This window comes from Phyllostomus discolor, chromosome 3, assembly GCF_004126475.2.
Source record: "Phyllostomus discolor isolate MPI-MPIP mPhyDis1 chromosome 3, mPhyDis1.pri.v3, whole genome shotgun sequence".
NCBI classification, from domain to species: domain Eukaryota; kingdom Metazoa; phylum Chordata; class Mammalia; order Chiroptera; family Phyllostomidae; genus Phyllostomus; species Phyllostomus discolor.
This window is the reverse complement of record NC_040905.2, coordinates 114660600-114681245: the sequence shown is the minus strand read 5'-3', so window position 1 is coordinate 114681245 and position 20646 is coordinate 114660600. Positions and strand designations below refer to the sequence as shown.

Genomic DNA, 20646 nt, shown 5'->3' with positions numbered 1-20646 from the left:
TGATTGTGTCTATATTAAATGAAAAGTGATCAGAGAAAGGCTGGGCTGTGCCATCCAGTCACTCTAGTTCACTGCCCGGACTCAGGGTCCTCTTGTCTGCATGGCCGGTGCCGGCAGGCCCTCCCAACCGGAACCAGGTTTGGCCTGTTGTAGAACTAAGACAAGGGACCAGGGTCACATGCAAGTTTCACAGATGCTCCCGGGTCAAGAAACCATCACTGCAAATAAGGGGGTCTTGTTTCAGGCCACTGAATTTTCCCATCTTTCTCTTCCCACTTCAGTTTCATTCTTTAATAATTTTTCTAATCTTTTGAGACTAAAATCTGTCAACCGCTCCTGGGAAGAATTGCTGAATTCTCCCAGGAACATAGAGGAAGCTGCTTTTTGACAGCCTTTGATTGAAAACTTCTTTTAGAGCAATTTTAATTGCATTTTCACTGTACTGTTTTGAGTGTTTATTATCAAACCCTTTTTTATTTAATAGCAGTTATTCCCAGAGGAACAGGTATTACAAATATTTATCAACCACAGAACTTTCAACTAGGAAGTGTCCAGAACACTATAAAATGAATCAAAACAACTAAGTAACAGCCCAAGAGGCTCTGAGCACTGCAGGCCTGAGAACCAGGCTCACCTCTGCCCGCACCTGGCCGTGTCCACGCTCAAACTCACTGCTCTGCGGTGCCATGTGCCAGGCATATCCCGGCGTCTGAGCAGCAGCATTTCGAGTAAAAAGACCATGAAATACAGAGTCACAGAAGAGTTAGTGACTCTTAGAATCACATTTAGAAGGGAAGAGACACATAGAGAAAGTATTCTAAGTGTCCTTATCCCTTCAACACCTTAGTGAACAGAATCCTTACCTTTTGATGAGCTTGATAGATTTGAAAGCTTCGTCCATGTCTCCGACGGCAATGAAGTAGCTGAAGTTGAGCATGGCATTCCGGGTGGGCTTGTCGCAGTCCTCCAGCCCCACAAAGTCTCGCAGGGGCCTCCTGCCCACCATGCAGTGGTGCCCTGAATCCACCTGGTTGTCTCTGTCTGCTTCTCCTGGCTGAGTGAGAAAGGGCTCTGTTTACCTGTCAGTTCATGTAAAGCTCATGCCTACACTAAGCCTTTCTTGTATGTCAGCTATGGAGGCCCTTCTGCAGACAGATGTGGATGGTCAGCAAGGGGCCCTGACAAATGCAACAAAAATCTGTCCTCTTTTGAAATTAGACATTTTGGCTCTGGTTTCAGACAGCAAACAAGTAAAGGCATGCACGGGAACTTTCAACAGTTATACGTAAAATGGTTGTGAAAATCCCCACCTCCCAGGTTTGTTTTGTAAACTAGAAAGGTTTTACTATTAAGTACAACATATATACACACATATATGCGCAAGGTCTAAAATAAGTTAACGCCATCATGATTTCAGTTGTAATTTTCCAAAACAATAACCTGGATCAGTGGAGTGCCCCCCTACCCCACTGGTTTTTCTCAGAAGAACTGCCAACCTAGCACACAGCTCCCCAAATGGCTATGCAGAGAGAGAACGTCCTCCAGTCGGAGCGGGAGCACAATTTTACAGGGTGCTCCCTGAGGCCTCTTTGTACCTGGCACCTTGAAAAGCAGCCCTCTGCAGGGACCTGCTCCCTCAGGTATTGGCTTCCTTCCTGATTGCTGGGCATTGCACTTGCCTGCACGCTCACCCGCTTTCTCCTGGGCTGGCGCCCACACACCCAAACCTCTGCCGTCCACATCATTTGTTCCTTTCTCTCTGCAGGCTCAGTTTCTCTGGTGTACACAACACCACCCTGTGTAAAGGGGGGTCATGATCCACCCTCCTGGGACCCAGTGCCCCGTATGTCACTGGTCTTGAATCTGCCACTGTCGCGTGACGTCTGCAAGGCTAGCCTCCACCATCTGCCTCTGGTGTAGTTCCCGGCAGCTCTTCCAAATCACTGCTGCTCCTCAAGTTCACCTGTGGTCCCCGACTTCAGGGGGTGCTTGACCAGGGCCTTGAGAAACTGGTAGAATGTATCAGACCCAGGTGTAGATGGCAAGACCCTGCTAGGCAGAGGGCAAAGCATAAGCAAAGGCCCTGAGGCAACCTACAGTCCAGGGCCACTTAAATTCAGCGTTCATGGCCATGTGTAGGTTGGGTCACGCCAGGCAGGAGGCTGAAGTTTGGGCTGATTTTGCATGGAATGGAAAACCTTCAGAAGTCTGTACATACAAAAACAATCATGTACTGCTAGCTGTAGTTTAATGATCACAGACAGGACCTGATGTCCATCAGCCTTGCTGTGACCTAATCAGAACCTGGCTCCTGTGAGCACGCCCAGGAATTCTCACCGACATATGAGCACCTGAGGGCCCTGCCTCACCCGCCCCCTGCTTCAGCATTTGCACCTGCTCTCATTACAGCTCTACCAGGGAGGGACTGGGCCACTGGCCCTGGACACAGGTGGGAGGCTAAGGATCCAGGGCTGTGGGCTCTCAAGTGTGCAGATGGGAGCTCCTGGGACATGGCTGAGGGAGGTAAACACAGGTCGGCAATCAGAAGGAGGGCAGCATTTAAAGATGTACGGCCTGTTTGTGCCATACATCTGGCCAGGATGAGAGCCCCTGCAGAGTGACACGGGTGTGCTGCTATCCATGAGCAGCTGATATGGTGTCATGTCCCCAATAAACCTGGTTAAAGAGGGCATGCAGGTCAGGTGGGAAGAACTGTCGCACAGACAACTGTAGCTTAAAATAAAGGAAAAAAGATCCTGAGAAAGGGGCAGAGTTAAAGTGCCACAGGATAAGTGGGGAGTCGTCTTCTACTGTATCATACACGTCTCCTGTCCTGGACGACTAGAACAGTGGGCACAGAGAAGACAGGAAATGAGAGAGAGACTGCATAAATGTGAGGCGGACACCGAAGTCCATAATGTGAGAAGAACAGGGGAAAACGCAATAGAATGTAACTGTCTCTCACAACTTTCCCAGCTCTCATATCAAAGACAGATAAAAATGCGTAAGGAGCACTATATAATAAAATTCAGAAAAATGCTAGTCTGATGGAACTAATCCATTTCAAACAAGGGATAGAGAAAACCTGCGTGGGCAGGGCACAGGGATTCTGGGATTTGGGGATAACATGGACCCATTCCCGATCATGACAAAGATCATGCCATTTAACACAAGTAAATGTGGATCTATACATTATTCATCATGTCAATGGCCATGCCATGTTGTTTTACATGGTGTTTTTAGGGATGTGTAAACCAACTGCACCCAGGTTTGTTGCTGTAATCATTTATGCTACGATACATGCAGTTTCAGCAGAGTCTCAGAACCACAAAGATCCAGGGGCTGTGGAGCAGAGGGGACCAAGTCCCAGGGAAGGCAAGTAACTCGTCCAAAGTAACCACACTAGGCATGAGCATGTGAATGCTGGAAACAATCCATTCTCTCACAAAGTTAAAGACCATACCTGTCCCTGGCCAGGTAGCTTCGATGGTTAGAGCATAGTCCCAATATGCCAACGCTGTGGGTTCGATTCTCGGTCAGGGCACATACAAGAAGCAACCAATGAATGTATAAAAAAATGGAACAACAAACCAATGTTTCTTTTTCCCAAAAATCAATTAAAAAAAAACTATACCTATATGTAATGTGCACTAATGTAGGTGAGTACAGAAACCTGTTGAAAGGCCACATGACAGCCTATTCACAGTGTCCATGTCTGGGGGCTGGTTCTGTGGAGATTTGCATCATCTTTGGTCTTTATTTCTTTAATTGTAGCTTCTATATTTTCTACAGTGGATATGGAATACATAATTTTAAAACTGAAGCTAGAATAAAATAAAAGAAGGCAGCCCTGGCTGGTGTGGCTCAGTGGACTGGGTGCCAGTGTGCGAACCAAAGGGTCACTGGTTCAATTACCAGTCAGGGCACATGCCTTGGGTTGTGGGGGGCGTGCAAGAGGCAGGCACATATTGATGTTTCTCTCCCTCTCTTCCTCCCTCCCTTCCCTTCTGTATAAAAATAAATAAAACCTTTAAAAAAATAAAAGAAGGCAGGAAAGCTGCACGGTGTGGTGCCCTCAGGGGAAACACTGGGAGGACACCCTAGTGATGCCAGGACCCTCTTCCTTAGCACAGCTCTGTCTTAAGAGCAAAGCCAAGCCTCACGATTCTCCTAACACCGGAGACCCCATACTTGCTGGAATTTTAGGGCACAAATGAGAGCACATGGTTTGCCTTGTTTAATGAGTGGTGAGAAGAGGCACCTGACTCCAGCGCCTGGGATACCTGAGCCCAGCCCAGGAGAGAGACCCGAGAACATGGCCTGGTACTCCCAGAACTCGTACCTTTCTCGTGAAGTAGTAATGGGGCACTTCCATTCCCAGGAGAGACTGGTAGGAGGGGGGCCGGGGGAAGCTGTCCTGAAGCAAGAAGCCATGCTCCTCAGAAATGAAGAAGGACAAAATCAACACGTCCGCCTGGGAGAGAGGGAAAATATTGTTCTGTTTTTAGTCTGGCGATATACTTCACTATTTTACAACTAATTCCCATTTTCACCAACGAGGTATTTACATAAATACAAATAGAACAGAAGATAAGGACACTCTGACACAGATAATGCACTCTCCTCCAGGGCATGTGGCAAACACACCAGTCTCCACCGCCATCTGCTGCTGTGCTGTGGAAAAAGTGATGCATCTGCTGGAAGGGTGCACGTCATCTGGTTTGAAAGCCACCATGTCCTTCCCACTGACTGATTTCCTTGTGGCAGAGACTAGTCATTCCCACCCTGCTGGTGAAACTCAGAAGAGCGCTCAGGTTTCAAAAGACACCCTCTTCAGTTTCTTTACCCAGAGAAACAATGACAAGAAAGGTTTTGCCACCACTTTCAAGGAACAGGAAGCACACAGTGAAGAGGTGAGGGACTCCTGAGGATCCTGTCCTAAAGGACCCAGAACAGCAACACCAGGCTGCAGCCCCTTCTGAATAGGAGTCGAGGGGTGCCAGAGACTTTCTTGCTGTGTGAATTCTTACAGTCTTTTCATAAAAGACCAAAAGAGCTTTCTGATCAAACTGCTGGGAAGTGCCCTTCACATGTACACTACCTCCTCTTTCACTCATTATCAATTTACATGTTCTTATCACTTGTCTAGACTTGTCACCAGGCCTCTATCTTGAAGGAAATTCCTCTGGCAATGTCTTTGCTTTGCTCAATCCAATGACAGAGATGCCACCTCAATACATTTACCACGCGGTGTTCCAGAACTGATGATCGGACTTGCTTCTGAAAATCTCAGAATGTGGACACTAATTGCTGATCATCTCAGAGGGGTCCAAATTCTTACCATCCTGGAAAGAAAATTCCTTTGGCAGGGAGAAAAGCCCCCTAAAGTTAGAGGGCTGCTGTCCTCTGCTGATTTACTGAGGACCCTACATATAAATGTTCTTGGAAAGATGTAGGTTAGATAGAAGCACAAAAAACCACTGGGCTTTCCCAGGGAATGCTAGATGTCCTGTCCTGCAAGACACAAGACTTGGAAAGTGTCAGGGTCCTGACCCCTGGGCTGGGGGGATGGGGCCCCGGGAGCCATCGGCACGGGAGAGGGAGAGCCTGCAGAGCCTGGGGAGTAGGGTGGCATGAGCAGAGAGCAGTGACTGAGGTGAGGAGGCTGTGTTAGTCAGAATTGCCCTTGTTTGAAGGTCACAGCAAGTTGTGGAATAAATGAGGAGTCAGCATGCTGCCTCAGGGATTCAGTCACAGGACGTGCTAACATCAAAGGGTTAGCTGAGATAACAGGAAAGCAGAGTATATAACGTTGAGTCAGACAAGATAGAGGGGGTGGGGCCAGCCTCCGGGTGCATGCCCGGAGGGAGCGACTGCACAGGCATCCTAGAGGGGGACGAGCTGCTCCGCGTGAATGGATTTTCTTGTAACTTTCCTATAAACCTCGTCACCAAGATTGTGAACCCACAGATCCAAAGTCCCCATGCCACTAAATACAAATGAAGGCCGGGCAGTACCGTGGGGTCAGCGCTGTCCTCAGTGTGGGCCTTCCTGTCCACGGGCTGCGGCTGGGCTCCTGTTACCTCCTGCACGGCCTCACACACGAACAGCCTGGGCTCGCTCTGATCCCAGAAGTGGCTCACGGGAGCAAGGTGTGCCAGCTTCTCATTGGCAAAGGCACGGTTCCTGAAAGACAGACCCACCTGGAACACTGAGAGTTCCTGTCTGAGCCTCTGGCAACACCTTCAGGCCAGTCTCCAATGAGCGGCAGCAGGCTTCTTGCTCGCCCAGCTTGGGAATACCTTTGCACACTAAGTTTTGATGCAGCCTGTTCGGTTATATTTTTACACTGAAAGAAACTGGTTGAAAGAGTCCCAGGGGAGTCTGGTTGGAGAGACAGACACTGAGGCTTTGGCTCTAGAAGTCTGGCACAGTGCTAGGGGACTCAAGAGTTGGAAAATTTTACTTTATAATAGCTAATAAGCTTAGTAATCAATGCATGTAAAAGCTTTTGTTCCAGAACTGAAGGTATGACCCACCCTGACTCCAGGAGACCATAAGCAGTTCCACCTTTGTTCCTCAAGAGGACTGCAAGCAACTCAAGACGGTATCTGAGCCATTGTGCTTCAGGGTGAGATGACCACCACCCAGGGCGAGAATGCTGGGGCTGTTTTTTTAATCCAATTAACTACTCCCTGAATTTTAAAACTCCTCACCACACCTTGTTTATTCCCTGCTATAAAAACCTTGGCCTGGAAAGAAAAGACAAGATAGTCTGTTAGGGTATGAACTCGCCCTCTTCTCAGATCGCCGGCCATCTGAATGAAGCACCGAAAAAGATTCAATCCCTGTCTCTGCTTATTGGGTTTGGTAGTGACAGGCAGCCTGAACTCCGGTGTCTTTTCTGGTTTCAAAAGGGCCCTGATGCTGGTCCCCAAGTCCAGCACCAGTGGGTGGGCCTCAAGGGGGGACAGCACCCTCTGCTAGGCAGTTTCCTGACCTGGGCTCTAGTTCCAGCTGCAACCTGTGTGATGTGATACATTTACTCCTGGTCCCTTTCCACCTCCCTGCTTTAAGGCCCCAGCATGCAGTGAAGAGCTGCAGGGAGAAAAAAATGGGTGTGGGCTGGTGTATCTCTCCACACCCTGCCCCATTCCCCTCTTGAAAAGTGAATAAAACTTTGCTCTTTGCCTTTTCTTCTCTTTGTGAATTCTTTCACAGCCTGCATCACCAACTACCCTAATGTTTTGGTGGCCCGTATGGGGGCATTCTCCATTTCTCCCTCTCTTCTACTTCCTGAGACCTATGACTAGGGCAGCAGGGGGCAGCTGAAGCTCAACCCAGACGGTTCTAATCCTTTTCCGTCTCTCCAGACTCTGCGGACAGCCTCCTCCTCAGCCCACTACACAGCCAGTGATTGGACTGGAAATTACTGGAAAGCAAGAATAGAACATGACTAACCGCCCACACAGCTGCAGGCAAAAGATAACATTGGAGCAAACTGCAGCTTATACAAAACCATCCTCCTGTGTTGCAACGCTCCTAACAGCGAGAGTTGTTAGGAGCCCAGGGGCCCCAACCACAGTCCCCCCCAACCCTTTTATTATCCATTTATAATGTTAAGAATTTAAAGCCCCTATAAAAAAAAATGGGTTGGGTGGCAAAGGATGGGTCAGATCTCAAAAGAAGGCAGGCAAGTGACAGAAGACTGAACCTCACCTGACCACCACCTGGAGAAATAGGACAAATGAGGGAGAGACCCCATGTGCCCATGCATCCATGCAGGAGCTCGGGGACCTGCCCTATAGGAAACCAGCAGCCCTCACAGATGTCACTGCTCCCAGACTGAACAGAAAGCAGGGCAGGCAGACAGGCATGGTAGTTTAGATGAAGCATTTATGGGGCCCCAAGGAGTGCCAGGGCCACCTACGGACTGGTCTGGCGAGGGGTGTGGGTGGACACGAGGATGTGGCTCAGAGGTTGCAGCAACCACTAGGAGGAAGGCACAAATGGCAGGCAGAGTGTGGAGGGGAAACATAACTCAGGGACATTCACAATAAGAACAGGGAGTAGAGCTATGGAGAGTGGGGGTTAGGGGAAGGGTTAGTTCTGAGGCTTTAGATCAGTTGACCCAGAAAAGTGGTGCTTCAGGCAAGAACGGGGGCTCTGGGGAGTGAGGGTGAACTGGGAGTCTATTTTTGAGGTTACAGCAAGAAACTCCAGGGACATTTGGAGATGGGGAAGTGGAGTCAAACTTGGCAAGAGATGGAGATGTGTGTGTATACGGGTGGGGCCACCGACAGATGTGAGTTTAAGCCCCCTGGTGGAGGAAGGCTCAGGAAAGGGACTCTGAGGGGGAGAAAGGTGGAAGTGTGTGGGGCAGACTGGCCAAGGCAGGCGGGGGCTGGCATAGGAGCAGAAGGAACAGGGCAGTCAGAGAAAGCACTGGCTCGGCCACTGCTGACAGCCTGCTCCTCTCCGCACCACCAGCGGCAGGCTTTCGCCTCTGCAACCACTGGGGCTGCTTACACACGGGTCCGAGCTCCGGCCACACTGCCACTCTACCAACGGCAGAGTCAGCTCCCACCCCGAACAGCTTACTTCAATGTCGTGTGGCACTTCATGCAGAATTAAATGTGAGCTGTAGGCGGAAAAGTATAAGCACTTAAATTCTATATTTTTCCAGTTGTAGAAGGAACTACACATATACATTACATCAGCAGTTTTTCAAACTTTTTCATCTCGTGGCACACATATACTAATTACTAAAATTCTGTGGCACACCAAAAAATATACTCTATCTGACCAAAAAATACAGGTATACTTTTGACTCATTTGTGCTAGACAGCTATTGTTGTGTTGGCTGTTGTCATTTTTTTTAACGTGATATTTCCTAAATAGTCAGGTATTATGTGTTTTAAAAATTCTTGCGATGCCATGACCGGTGTGGCTCAGTTGGTTGGAACATTGTCCCATAGTCCAAAAGGTCATGGGTTCGATTCCCGGTCTAGGTCCATGGCTAGGTTGCGAGTTCAGTCCTTGGTTGGGGTGCGTACCAGAGACAACTGATCTGTTTTTTTTCCTCACATTGATGTTTTTCTCCCTCTCTCCCCCCTCTCTAAGATCAATGAGCACGTCCTTGGGTGAGGATAAAAAAATAAAAATAAAAATTATTGCAGCACACTGGATGAAAATTGCTGTATTACATGAACTCCCTGGAGAAAGACAATTATTTCCTCTAGAAACACATTCCCTTCGAGACACATGTGATCCCTACCATCAGAGATGCTGATGGGTCTAGGGCTCACTGCCTTTCTCTCTATCACGTGATCTGGCCATTTCTGTAGACACCTCAGTCACAGGCCTTTAATGAGCTATGGAATTTCAGAATCTTAGAACCTAGAAAACAAAGATTAAAGATCCAAATCTATCCCAACTGCCTAAGCTTGCTTCTGTTTCACTTTCTGCCTTTAGCACAAATAATTGCCGGGGTCTTTTAACGTTTGAGGTATAACTTAGTGAAACCTGCCTAGACGTTGATGGAGTATCGTCTGCAACAAAACCCTCCCAACCCCAATCTTACTTCTTAGTGTCCTGCCCGTTAAAGGACAACGACTCTCTCTGATCGACCTGTCCTGTCTTGAAGTCGAAGATGGTCACTGAGTCCATTTCCACGTCATAGAAACAGATTTTGGAATCGGGGCTGCTGTCAGCCTGTGGGACAAGAAACCAGAAACTCCTGGTGACGACACATTCGAGAAAACCACGTCCTGACCCACAGGCTGCGCCAGCCAGCGCACTTCTAACATTCAGAATTCAAATGTCAACTTACCTTCGTCCCCACTGAATGGTTGTTGAACTGCTGCTGAAATTCATAATTTCAGAAAATTTAAAAGAAACCCTAAAATACTATAAAGGTGGACTACAGCTATCTAGCTGTCTTCGATATTGACTTGAGTGCAATGCCAGGTGGGCTGCACAGGTGGGCTGGCCAAGGGAACAAGAAAGAATCTGGATTCTGATAAACCAGGTCTGATGCAGCTGCCTGAGGGGTGGCTTGGGTGTCTGCAAAACCGTTCTGCACCCAGGAGGCTGCCCTCCGGCTGGGAATCTCCTCCCAAGCATTCTGGGCTCTGAATTCTCCTCCCACCTGCTCACCGGCCTGTGCTCACACTCCCCCAGTCTCTGAAGACATTTGCTTCACTTGGTCAACCCCGTGGTGTCTCTTGTTTGCTCTTTCTGAGTCCTGGCCGTTCTGCCATAGCAATCAGAGCACGACCAGGGGGCTCAGTCACAGCACAGCCAGCCGCACCCTTTGACGAAGAACTCATCTCAGTCTCTTCACTCGTCAAACAGGCAGCACGAGGTGCCAGATGCCACAGCCACTACCGTGACCACCATAATTTCTTCTTTGTTCTTGACCCTCACACAAAAAGTACGCGTGCACACACAAAAGAAACTGAGAAAAGGGAACCAGCTTGGTTGCTAGGGGCAACAAATGCCAAGAACTTATCAGAAGTTTTATGCTGTTACAGTTCACATCTTGGCTCAACCATTACCTTATCTGGGAGCCTCCTGACCCCCCTGGAGAGCAGCTCCCGCATCACTCACTCTCCCAGCTCTCACCACGGGTATAAGGAACGTCCTTGTTTGCCTCATCCTTTGATCAATGTCTGTTCAACCACAGTGGAGGGGCCTAGTCCTCTGTTTAACTAATCAGTTTGTATCTACAGTGCCCAGGAAAGCACCTGGTACATGGAAGGCAACCTTAATCCACTCTTGAATGAATGAACAAGAGCTCAAACACATGAATGAAAAGACAGCAAACACTAGTAGGTGTTAAGGCACCAGCCACTTAGAACAAGAAGACCGTGCCCTCTGTCACCTTGCTTTCAGATACTCCACGTGGCTGCATGCACCCTGATGTCACTCCATCTCTAGGCAAGAGGCTCAGAGGTGCCTTCAACAGCCCTGTGGCCACCCCCCCGCCCCACCTTGGCCTGAGAGTTTCCCAGAGCAATGATGAGACAAAAAAGAGGAGAGGTGAGGGGCTCAGTAAAGTAGAAGCCACTGTTTCTGATGAAATAAGAAATGAGGAAAGGCAGGAAAAAATGGAAGTTGTGCAGGTGAGGAGGGCACGCATGGCACCAGGTGGGAGAGGGTTAGAGTTAGGGTTAGGGGAGGACAGGTGGGGGAGGAGAGGACTCCCTGGAGAGGGGACAGAAGAGGAAGAGGAACGGGAGCTGGGATACAAGGAGGAGGGAGTGGACAGGAAAGGCAGACAGAAAGGCCGAGGGCCCCGTGAGAGCGCAGGAGGTCCCCCGTGGGAAGCACACCTTGCTGAGGAGGATGCTGATCTTGTTGCCATTGGCGTTACATCTGAGCGACACAATGCCCCCCGCACCAGGGACCAGCTCGGCCAGGTTCTTGCAGCTGCAGTGCACCTTCGCCTCTCTGCAGGGAGGAGGGCAGGGATCTCAGCGCAAACCCAAGGATCTCTGTGCACGGTCAGTCGGTCACAGAGTACGGACCTGCTTCTCCGAGCAACCCGAAACCTCTGTTCACAGAACTCCGAGTTCTGCCCAGTGGCCCGGCTACTGTCACCCCGGGATTCCGTATGTCCCAGGAAATGGGCCAGACTCAGAATACTGGGTGAGTTTTTAAAGTTCTCATGTTCTTAACAGCAAATATAAACATGAAATTTCATCTCCCTCCTCTTTTTACACAAAGTAGCTTATTAACCTGCCCCTTGCAGCGGGTTTGTGATCTCCCCTGTCAGAAAGGGATTGCTATGCCACACTTTACAATTTCAGTTTTCCATTTCTGGATGAACTAAAATTCACTTAATTCTTTCCATTTCTGTCCCAGGGCCCCATCAGGACCCATGACACTTCGTCATCATGCCTCCTTAGGCTCCTCTGGGCTGGGACTGTGTCTTAAGACTCCTGGTTTTGACGCCTATGGAGTTTTAAGGACTGGTCAGCTGCTCTGTAGAGTGTCTCACCCCCACTGGGAAGTGTCTAATGTTTTTCTTATCAGACTTAAGAAGACCCCAAAGATACAGTGCTGTGGTCATCACATCAGGGGTCTGTGCCATTGACGTGACTAATCTCTGTGATGTTGAGCCTGGTCTCTCCTGTCTGGGGTCATGTCTGTGAGATTACTCCTCCCCCCACGCCATACTGTCCCCTTTGGAAGGACGTTACTATGTGCAGCCCTCACTTACAAAGTTGGGAGTTATGTTCCTCTCCCAGAGGAAGGAAAATCTACATAAATTATTTGTAATTCTTCTGTGTGGGAGAGTTGTCTCGTTTCCTGTATTTATTAACTTACTGGATCATTTATTTATATTGTTGTGAACTCAGATATTTATTTTTTACCTTGGGTGCTAATACAGTGCTGGGTTTTTTGCTGTTGTTGCTGTTGTTTCTCAAGTTGTTCCAGCTTTGGCCCCTGGGAGCTCTTTCTGTTGGCTCCTATACCCTTTGACACACCCCGTCATTGAATTTTGGTTTTTAGCACTTTCTTACTTTCTGGCACTTAAGATACTCCATGCTCATCCTGTACATTTTCCACCTCAGTCCCAGAATCAGCCGTTTCTCCAAGGACCCCGGTTCCTTTTCATGGAGATGCTGTTAGATGCTGTCTGGGCACTGGGGAGCTGGTTGCTCTTGGGGCGTCCTTGCCTCTAGGCCCTCAGCTGAGAGAACAAGCGTGTGTGCACTAACTGGTGTGTAGACACACATGCATGTGTCTTCACACGTAGCCATCTGTAACTTCAAACTTGTGTCTCCAGTTCTAACCCATCACCACAGGGGTCGCTCTTGCCTCCTCCCGTGCTTGTCTGCAACCCCCTCCCCGGTAGGGAGGACCCAGCTCCCATCACCCTCTGTCCATTCCCTTCGCTGTCCCCGTCCAGTGTCACTGTGCAGCCGTATTGGATAGTAAGACCTATGGTAAGTAACTTGGTCAGCTGGAGCACTGAGCTGTGTGAAGTACCTGTGCCTTTAGTCTCACAGTCGCCACTCATTCCCAAAGTGGCTGAGGTCGGCCACTTCCTCTCCAGGGAGTGTGTTTTGCACGTTTGTAATACAGGTAGATTGTGTGTAATACAGGTAGATTGTTTTGTCACCTTCTGCATCCCATCCTGGGACCCCCAGGACCCCACCTTCTGCATCCCCATCCTGGGACCCCACCAAAAGGGTTTTTTTTTTAATTTGCACACACTAAGGCTCATTTTTTGCCGAAAAGTTCTATTGGTTTTGATAGACTGTGCTGCTCATCTATCACATGGAAGTTTCACCACCCTAAGCAATCCCCTGTGCACCACTTGTTCAACTCCCCTCTCCCTGCCCTGTGCTACTCCCTATCCTGCAAAGATTGAGAACTTAAGCCAAGACACAGGTGTTTAAAAAAACAGAACTAAGTGTCATGTTAATATTAAAATGAGAACATAGAGTTTTCTAGCTCCTCTCCATTTTTATACCCACCACATTATCTCCTAATTTTTAAAATGTAAAACTTTCATTTGGACAAAAACTGTACCTTCGGGAAAGATCAAAGCTTTTAAAGTAAGCCAAGTCTGTCCCTACAACCAGGAAATTTCCACAGATGTCAAGGAAGCATGGGTTCCCCTCCGTCTCAGAGAACAGCAAGAGTTGTTTCACAGTCCCCTGAGGAAAAGGAAAGGACAAGGAATTCAGAAAAGCAGCTTGTGCAGCATTTCACTGTCGTGACTAAACATTATTTACAGAGAATCCTGAATGCTCCATTCACATACTCAGACAATGTTTAGTGATGGCTCAGCGTGTGCCCAGCACTCTGCCGGGTTCTAACACGACCTCAGGAAGAAGACAGGGCCCTGCTCTCAGGGACCCCTCATGCTCACAGTCCCAAGAGGGAGACACACAGATACCAGGTCAACAAGGAAATACACATGTAACCTCAGCCTGAGAAAGTGCTGGAAAGGGGACAGATAGGATGCTAAAATAGAAAAGTACTGAGGGCGATGAGACAGTCAAGTCCCTCTGGATTGAGCCAGGGGGCCTTCTTTACGTAGGTCTTAAGTGAAAGCCTCCGATAACACTTACTCTGCTGCTAGTGTCACATAAGTGGTCACCTTTGGGCGGGGAGGTCAGTGACTAGATGACAGTTACATGATGGATATGTTCCATTTGTGTCTTATGCACATGTCCCTTTTCTTCTACGTATCATACTTCAATAAAATGTTTGACAGGTTAAGTCTTGTCTGGGGGCAATATGTAAGCTTAGATTAGAGAGAAGAAGCCGGCTATCTGCACAGCTGTGGGCCATCACTCCAGGAACAGGAGACGGCGTGTACTGTAGTGTGAAGGGGCTGGTCTAGGAACCTTGAGGCCCCTGCAGTGAAAATGAAGAAGCCACGAGAGGGCCATGCACCAAGGGTGGGCAAGTGAGCAGAGGCTACACAGGGTGGCATTACTGCTTTTAGACAGAGGGGAAGGGAGGGAGAAAGAGAGGGAAAGAAACATCAATGTGTGGTTGCCTCTCACACGCCCCTGACTGGGGATCTGGCCTGAAACTTAGGCATGTGCCCTGACTGGGAACCAAACCGGCGACCCTCTGGTTTGCATGCCAGCACTCAATCCAATGAACCACACCAGCCAGGGCTAAATGCCATTTAATTTCAAATGTCATTCTTAACAGCACTTTGAGGACAGTGATCAGTCAGGCCTGGGCAGTGTCTTATATACAACTGACCCTACTCTTCTGAGTTAAAAGAGGCTCCTGGCTCAATTCAACCACATAACAGTGAATGCCTGCAGCCCGCCTAGCACCAGGTTGGGAGCAGGGCACTCCGACTGTGAGCGGTATGTCCCTGGGAGCTTGAGGAGGGGGCAGTGAGTCAGACATGCAAGGCTGAGGGCATTGCAGGGCTGAGCCCAGGCAGCAGTGGGGGCATAGTTTCGGTGCATGAGAGTAGAGGCCAACTGAATGACAGGGAGCGTTCCAACAGGACTTAGTGGGCTCATAATGCTCAACAGAGAGAGACTCTGAGAGCAGGAGAGGAGGCAGGAAGCTGTGTAACCTGTCCAGAAAACTCGGGGTTGAGGGATGAATGTCTGGGAGGCAGGAAAGGAGAAATTCCAAACTAAAGAATCTGATCTTCGCTGTGATGCCCCTTAGGTAGAGCTTAATAAACGCTTATGGAACAAGCAAACAGCTGCTTGGACATAGGGTCAAAAGAAGAGGCACAGGCGACTGTTGACTGGGCTGAGGATGACCTTGTCAATGATGACAGGTGGACTCTCAGCCTCCTTTGCTCAGCCTCTTCCTCTGTTGGCTCCTTATGCTCCATGTATTCAGGGTACAGACTTGAACTCATCTTGCTTCTACCCTGGTTCAACTATCACCTTTACCTCAATGTATCCAAATTCCCAAACTGACCGCTTTAGAGCACTCACTGACTGAGCCCCTGACCTCCAGAACCTGTATTTCCAACCAGCTCTTGGATGTCTCTAAAGGGTATTTGAGGAAAAGTCGCCTCAAACCCTTACCTTGTCCCCTGACACCTGCACTGCTTCTGTAGTTTCTATCTTAAGGCATCACAGTTAACCCTGATTCCCAAACTAGAAAACTCAGAACACCCTCAATTCTCCCCTCTGTTACCACCTACCATCTAACCACTCCCCAACTAATTCGTCTCTCCCTCCACTCTGGCCTCATCTGCCAGCCCACTGCCTGGCTCCAGGCCCTTAGATCTGCCACCTGTGGCATCTCCTGCCTGACCTCACTGTTCACCAGATCCCCTAGTCTTTCCCACCACACTGACCCAGAAGTTATCTTCTAGGAGAAAACGCAAGGAAAAGGCAAGCCAAAATGCACCCTGTCCCTCTGGGCTTCACAACCCCCCACTATCTTTAGACTGGCCCGTCGACCCTCCTGCCACATTCCCCACTTCTCTGCTGTCCCCTTGGCTTCAGCCTCCACCAGTGTCTGCCAGACACCAGCCCTTTCCTCAGCTCCAGCCTCTGTGTCAAGGAGCCTGCCTTAAGGGTGCCTGTCACCGCTCTTCATCCTAGGCCGGGGGAGGAAACAGTATAAAGCACTGGGAGAGGGAGAGCAGCTCTGCGCTCCGGTCTGGAAGGAGGTCCTGTCAGAAAACTGGAGAGTGAGGGCACAGACATAAACAGGCACCAAGCAACCAACGGTTGTGTGTCTGCCTCTTCACCAGCAGGGAGAAAGGTCTGGAGAGACATGCTGCAGGCTTTCAAAATGAGGGAGAGTTCCTAACCTTTTCCTTGCACATGCTGGCATTATATTACTAGTTACAATGAACACATACTCCTTTTAGTTAAAAAATAAGTAACAAAAAAGACTCAAGTCTAGGTTGTTTGTTGTAAGTCACCCTCCAAGCACAACGGGCAAGGCCCCTCAGTTGCCTCCATGCTTCCCAGCAGGCCACTGGCCTGTTCCCAGTAGGTTAACAGTCCTTTCCCAGCATGCTTTCTGCTGACATAGCTGTCCCTTGTCATCTGTTCTTTAGAACACGACCCCTCCCTGTCAGAGCTTTATGTCCACAGCAGATGCTCCTGCCACACTGTTCGTGTGAAGATGCCCCACTGAGCTCTGGCCTCCTTCCCTCCAGCCTCGGCCTCCCCTCCGACCTTACCCAGACAGAAGGTCTGATGGGGACTGGCAGCTCCCTCCATCTGCACTCTCCCCCAGGGGCTGTGGGCTGCTTCCCCTACATCATCAGGCCTCTACTCCAATGGCTCACCTGTGGTATTTCCCATCCCTCTCTTGCTTTAAGTGTGCTACTTAACTGTCTGGCTCCCCGCTAGAACGGAGAACTCCAGGAGATCCTTTAGGAACTGCTGAGTGAAAGAGGGGATGAGCAGCGCTGAAAGGTATAAGAACATGGATACAGAAGCCCCGGAAACCAGACACTGGATCCCAGGAAAGAACTCAGAGCCGGACAAAGGAGTCACACAAAGAGCTAAAACCAAGGTCACAATAGGTATTCTAGACCCTGACGCAAAACTTTGCTACATTTATTGGGTTGAATGGTGGCCATCAAAAGATATGTCTACTTGGAATTTGTGAATACCACCTTATTTGGAAAAAGGGTCTTTGCAGATGTAAGCTAAGGATCTCAAGGGGAGACCATTCCGGATTAGAGTGGGCCTTAAATCCAAGGACAAGTGTCCTTACAGGACACAGACGAGAAACAGACACAGGCAGAAGGACAAGAGGAGACGGAGGCAGAGATTGCAGTGACATGTCTACACACCAAGGGACACCAAGGATTGCCAGCAAGCACCAGCAGCTGGAAGAAGCAGCGCTGATGGAATTCTCCCTCAGAGCCTCAGAAGGAGCCAACCCAGCCCACGCCTGGAGTTTTCGACTTCTGGCTTCCTGAACTATGAGAAAATAAATTTCTATTGTTTTAAGCCACTCAGTGTGTGTGCAATATAGACAAGTAAGGGTTTCTTTACACCACCAAAAGAGAACAGAATAGTCTTAGAGGTCTGTCATCTTGAAGGCATGCATTGCTCCCATCCTGGCCTCCCCCTCACACACGTGCAGAGAAAGGCCTGTACAAAGATACTGTGTCCTGAACTAATGGCTCCTTAGCGCCCCCAAGATGCACAGCAAACATTCCCTCCCATTTCACAACCCCACGTACTCCAAGGTCTAGTAATCTAGTCCTTTTCACTGCAAAAGGTCTTGCCCTGCCTCCTGATGTCTTACGTTACAAGAGTTATAGATGGAGCAACTATCCCCAAATCCATTTTTACAACTGGTCTCCCGCTGGGGGGAATCTGATCTGGTTGGGTAAAGCCAATATGTAGGCTCTGGCTTCATTCAGAAATAGCATTTTAAACTTGGCCCTAATTGTCTTTATCATCAGAGCCCATTTCTCTAGTTCAGCAATTTACCTGCCAGGTTCGAACTTGAACGCGATTTGGCTCCACTGTATAAACACTTTCCTCATACATTGCCAACACTGGAGACTCACACAGGAAGGTACCTAAAATGAAAGATAAACACAACAGCAGCAGCTAAACATTTCATACTTCCTAAGAGTTTAAGAAGCATTCTTATGCATGTTTCCAAATTCACTTTTGACCACATAATAGCTTTTGAGGGATGTGTTTTTGGCATGCTGCTGCTGAGGGAGGTGAGGCTCTGAGGGGCAGGGGACTGCCCAAAGCCACAGCTGGTGGTGAGAGCTCGTGCAGGCTCCAGGCGTGATGGGGGAGCTCAGTGCTGGGCCCTGCACCACTTAGCGGTAAGCCTTTTCTCCCACCCGGCAGCACAGCACCTATGACGGATGATTGTTTGAGCAAGCATCTGCTTATCTTATGTGGAACTTTGGAGGCCAAAAGCTCTAGTCTCTGTCTCCAGACAGGTTCTTTTTTTTTTTTTTTTTAAGATTTTTATTTATTTTTAGAGAGGGAAGGGAGGGAGAGAGAGAGGGAAACATCAATGTGCGGTTGCTGGGGGTCATGGCCTGCAACCCAGGCATGTGCCCTGACTGGGAATCGAGCCTGCGACACTTTGGTTCACAGCCCGCGCTCAATCCACTGAGCTACGCCAGCCAGGGCCAGACAGGTTCTTATCTAGGTAGGAAGATGATTACACACACAAGACCGAAAATATTTCAGCGCCTGCTGTGCTGTTTGCCCTGCTGGGTAGATAAGAAGTTCATCCTTGCCCCTAGAGGGTCTGCACTTGAGAGGAAAAGATGGGAATAACCAGCACAACACAAGGCAGAGCAAGAGAAGGGTTAGAAGAGAACTTCAGGCAACAAAGCATTAGGGAAAAAGGAAAACAGAGAATAATATGAGGGAGAGAGGTGATAACCAGCAGCAGAAGCACCCCCAGAGAGGAGTGAGGTTTTCAAAAACACGTAGAGGGATCAACCTTGGAAAGCGCAGGGGCAAGTCCTCCTGTGAGGCGAGAGGGCTGAGGTCAGGATGGGTGATGCTGAGAACTGAGCTAGCTGAGGCGCAAGTCTTGATGGTCACCGTGTAGGCTAGAGGCTATCCCCTAAAGGCGTCATGTCCTAACCCCTAGAACCGGTGAATATGAGTTTATATGGCCCAAGATATTAAGGTCTGGAGACGGGGAGATTATCCTGTACTCTCCAGGTGGGCCCTAAATGTGATCACAAGTGTCACTAGTAAGAGAGAGGTAGATTTCAGACAGGAACGATGTGACAATGGAGGCTGAGACTGGAATACTGTGAGCTCAAGCCAAGGGCTGCCAACAGTCATTAAAAACCAGAAGCAGCAAGAAAAAGATTCTTCCTGCCCTGGCTGGTGTGGCTCAGTGAACTGAGCACCAGCCTGCAAACCAAAGGGTTGCTGGTTCGATTCCCAGTCAGGGCACATGCCTGGGTTGTGGGCTAGGTCCCCAGTGAGGGGCATGTGACAGGCAACCACACACTGATGTTTCTTTCCCTCTCTTTCTCCCTCCCTTCCCCTTTCTCTAAAAATAAATAGAAAAAAAAAAAGAAAGAAATTCTCCCCTACAGCTCTGGAGGGAGTGTGCCCTATTGATGCCTTGAGTTTGGCCTAGTGGAAATGATTTGGGACTTCTGACCTCTATGCCTGTGAGAGAATCAATTTTTATTTAAGCCACTCAGTTTGTGCAGCCTCAGGAAACTCATACAGGCATGTGCTCAAGAGTGGAGTGAGGACAAAGGCAGCCCAGTGAAACAGAGTTAGAGAGACTGATGGGACAGGGAGGTGTTTGGGAGTGATGAATCATTTCTGATGGTCCACCCTGGAACTTCTAGACAGAGGCTGGCCTTGGTCAAGATGCCATGGGGTCGCCACTCTGTGTGGTCTAGAACTGGTTCAAAAGCCGGGTGTGCAGCAACCCTCATGCAGCCTTATTTGAGTTGTTTTATTGTCCTGGAGCCCTGGAGCGCTTGCTAGCCCCAGATCCAGCTGTACTTCTCAACCACCTTGACTGGCTTCAGCGTGAGGCCCAGCAGGCCTGAGATGCTCTGGCAGCTCAGGGCCAGGGCTGCAACACTGACTCTAGAAACACAGGCACAGGCGTGAGAGCTGATATGAGGGTCCCCACTGCCCTGTGCCAGCCCTCTGCCCACACCACAGTACCAGCAACCCTCCCATTAGATGGTAAGAAAACACAGCAAGGTGCTATGAGTCCCTTCTGCTGGGGGGAGGAGGGACCGAGACTTCCACCTGCATTTCGTAACGTGGTTCCAGAAGGCTCAAAGACCACCACCTGTTTTCCATTCCAGACGGCAACAGCATCCTAAAAAGAATTATGGAAATTAAAAAGCAACCTATAACCTGGGCTCCTTACCATCCTGAATGAGCCTGCAACTGACCAGGTCTTTTGTCTACATTAAAGGCCCCCAACTGACCCCATGGGTCTCCCTCAGTTACCTTGGTGGCGAACACCCCGCTGATGTGCATGTCTGTGCGCAGGCTGTATGTCATCCCCGTGGACAGGAAGGACACGCTGAGTAAGCTCGGGGAAGTCTGCACCACGGCCACCTGCTGGTGGAAGTGCGATGACATGGCCTGCTCGCTGAGGATCACCACAGAGCTGAGGTTGTTCACTGCCAGAAGGTTCTTCCTGGAGCCCCACTGCATTTCCATGTTGGAGAGAAAGAACCAAAAG

The 20646-nt window shown here is 49.3% G+C and overlaps 1 protein-coding gene across 3 annotated transcripts in view; it reads right to left on the bottom strand.

Annotated features, from left to right (window-relative positions):
- The window catches only part of IFT140 (intraflagellar transport 140), a 102000-nt gene that overhangs the window by 55717 nt on the left and 25637 nt on the right, over positions 1-20646 (bottom strand). For all 3 annotated transcript variants that reach the window (XM_036021056.1, XM_036021057.1, XM_036021058.1), the window contains exons 10-18: positions 20409-20612; positions 20202-20274; positions 17922-18013; positions 13546-13673; positions 11337-11454; positions 9584-9714; positions 6018-6186; positions 4343-4474; positions 864-1054 (exon numbers count right to left, since the gene is read on the bottom strand). In XM_036021056.1, coding sequence (XP_035876949.1) covers positions 864-1054; positions 4343-4474; positions 6018-6186; positions 9584-9714; positions 11337-11454; positions 13546-13673; positions 17922-18013; positions 20202-20274; positions 20409-20612 — 1238 coding nt within the window. The remainder of the gene's footprint in view (positions 1-863; positions 1055-4342; positions 4475-6017; positions 6187-9583; positions 9715-11336; positions 11455-13545; positions 13674-17921; positions 18014-20201; positions 20275-20408; positions 20613-20646) is intronic.